We start from the raw sequence: 1,076 nt of genomic DNA on the forward strand, positions 1-1,076 counted from the left end.
CTTTCACCCCAGATGGCCAATGATACCCTAAATCCACCTGCTCCACGAAGGGGCCAGCCTGCCTACAGGGATGTGCCCGGGTGCCGTGGTGCCCACCTCGAAGGGGCCAGCTTACCGGGGGCTGCGACCCTGACCCCGTTGACGTCGGTCAGCTCCTGCCCCGCGCGCTCCTCGATGACGATGTCCCTGCCTGTCTCCAGTTGGAGGTCGCACGAGGAGCTGGGGGCGGCCACGTAGAAGGGGATGCCGTGGTACCTGGCAGCGATGGCCAGCTGGTAGGTGCCCACCTTGTTGGCGGTGTCACCGTTGGCAACCACGCGGTCGGCTCCTACGATGACAGCTGGGGAATGAGATGCTGCGGTCACGACCCGGCTCCGGATGCCCGGAGCCCTGCCCACGGGCACCGTGCCCGCCGACCTGACACGCCTCGCCGGGCCATGGCCGCCGCTGCCGCGCTGTCGGCGATGAGTGTGGCGGGGATCCGCTCGTATGTCAGCTCGAAGGCGGTCAGCCGGGCTCCCTGGTTGTAGGGCCGGGTCTCCGTGCAGAAGGCATGATCCAGACGGCCCAGGGTGTGCAGAGAGCGGATCACGCCTATAGGGCGCAGGCCACCAGGTCAGGGAGAGATGGAAAGCAACGTGTGGACAAAGTGGCTGTTAGAAGCAGAGCCTCATCCATCCCAGGCCCCCGCAGTGATCAGTTTCCTCTGCCCGGTACGTGTGGGCTTGGAGAACACCTTCTCCGGGAGGCCTTCCCGGATTCCTCGATCTCGCACAGCCACCCCCCCACCCCTCCCCTGCTCTTGCAACTTATCACCTTCGAACACAGCACACGTATTGACAGACTTGTTTCTGTCACTCCTTCCTACTCTCCGGTTCCTTGGGGGCAGGGATGTGTCTACTGTTTTCACTGCTGGGTCCCCAGTGCCTAGAACTGTGCCTGGCGCACAGCAGGTGCTTCCTAAGCGCTGAGGGAATAGAGCATGCACGGACGCAGGCGTGGTGGGGCACTCCCATTCTTAACTGATGTTGACTGAGTGAATAAAGGAGTGTCTTGCCACCAAGGCCTCAGTCCCC

The 1,076-nt window shown here is 63.3% G+C and overlaps 1 protein-coding gene across 1 annotated transcript; it reads right to left on the minus strand.

Annotated features, from left to right (window-relative positions):
* Positions 1-7: 7 nt before the first annotated feature.
* Positions 8-620, minus strand: LOC115284580 (methylthioribose-1-phosphate isomerase-like). Its single transcript, XM_029931141.1, has 2 exons — positions 418-620; positions 8-340 (listed from the first exon to the last, which is right to left on the minus strand). The coding sequence occupies exons 1-2, from the start codon at positions 437-439 to the stop codon at positions 63-65; spliced, it is 300 nt and encodes a 99-aa protein (XP_029787001.1). The 5' UTR covers positions 440-620; the 3' UTR covers positions 8-62.
* Positions 621-1,076: the final 456 nt, after the last annotated feature.

The sequence above is a fragment of the Suricata suricatta genome, unplaced genomic scaffold, assembly GCF_006229205.1.
Source record: "Suricata suricatta isolate VVHF042 unplaced genomic scaffold, meerkat_22Aug2017_6uvM2_HiC HiC_scaffold_10652, whole genome shotgun sequence".
Taxonomy (NCBI): domain Eukaryota; kingdom Metazoa; phylum Chordata; class Mammalia; order Carnivora; family Herpestidae; genus Suricata; species Suricata suricatta.

Bases quoted from the DNA above. Each gene is read 5' to 3' on its own strand.
- LOC115284580 (XM_029931141.1), bottom strand. From the start codon at position 439: ATGGCCCGGCGAGGCGTGTCAG. The intron at 341-417 runs GTCGGCGGGCAC...CTCATTCCCCAG, and splicing joins GGCCCGGCGAGGCGTGTCAG to CTGTCATCGTAGGAGCCGAC.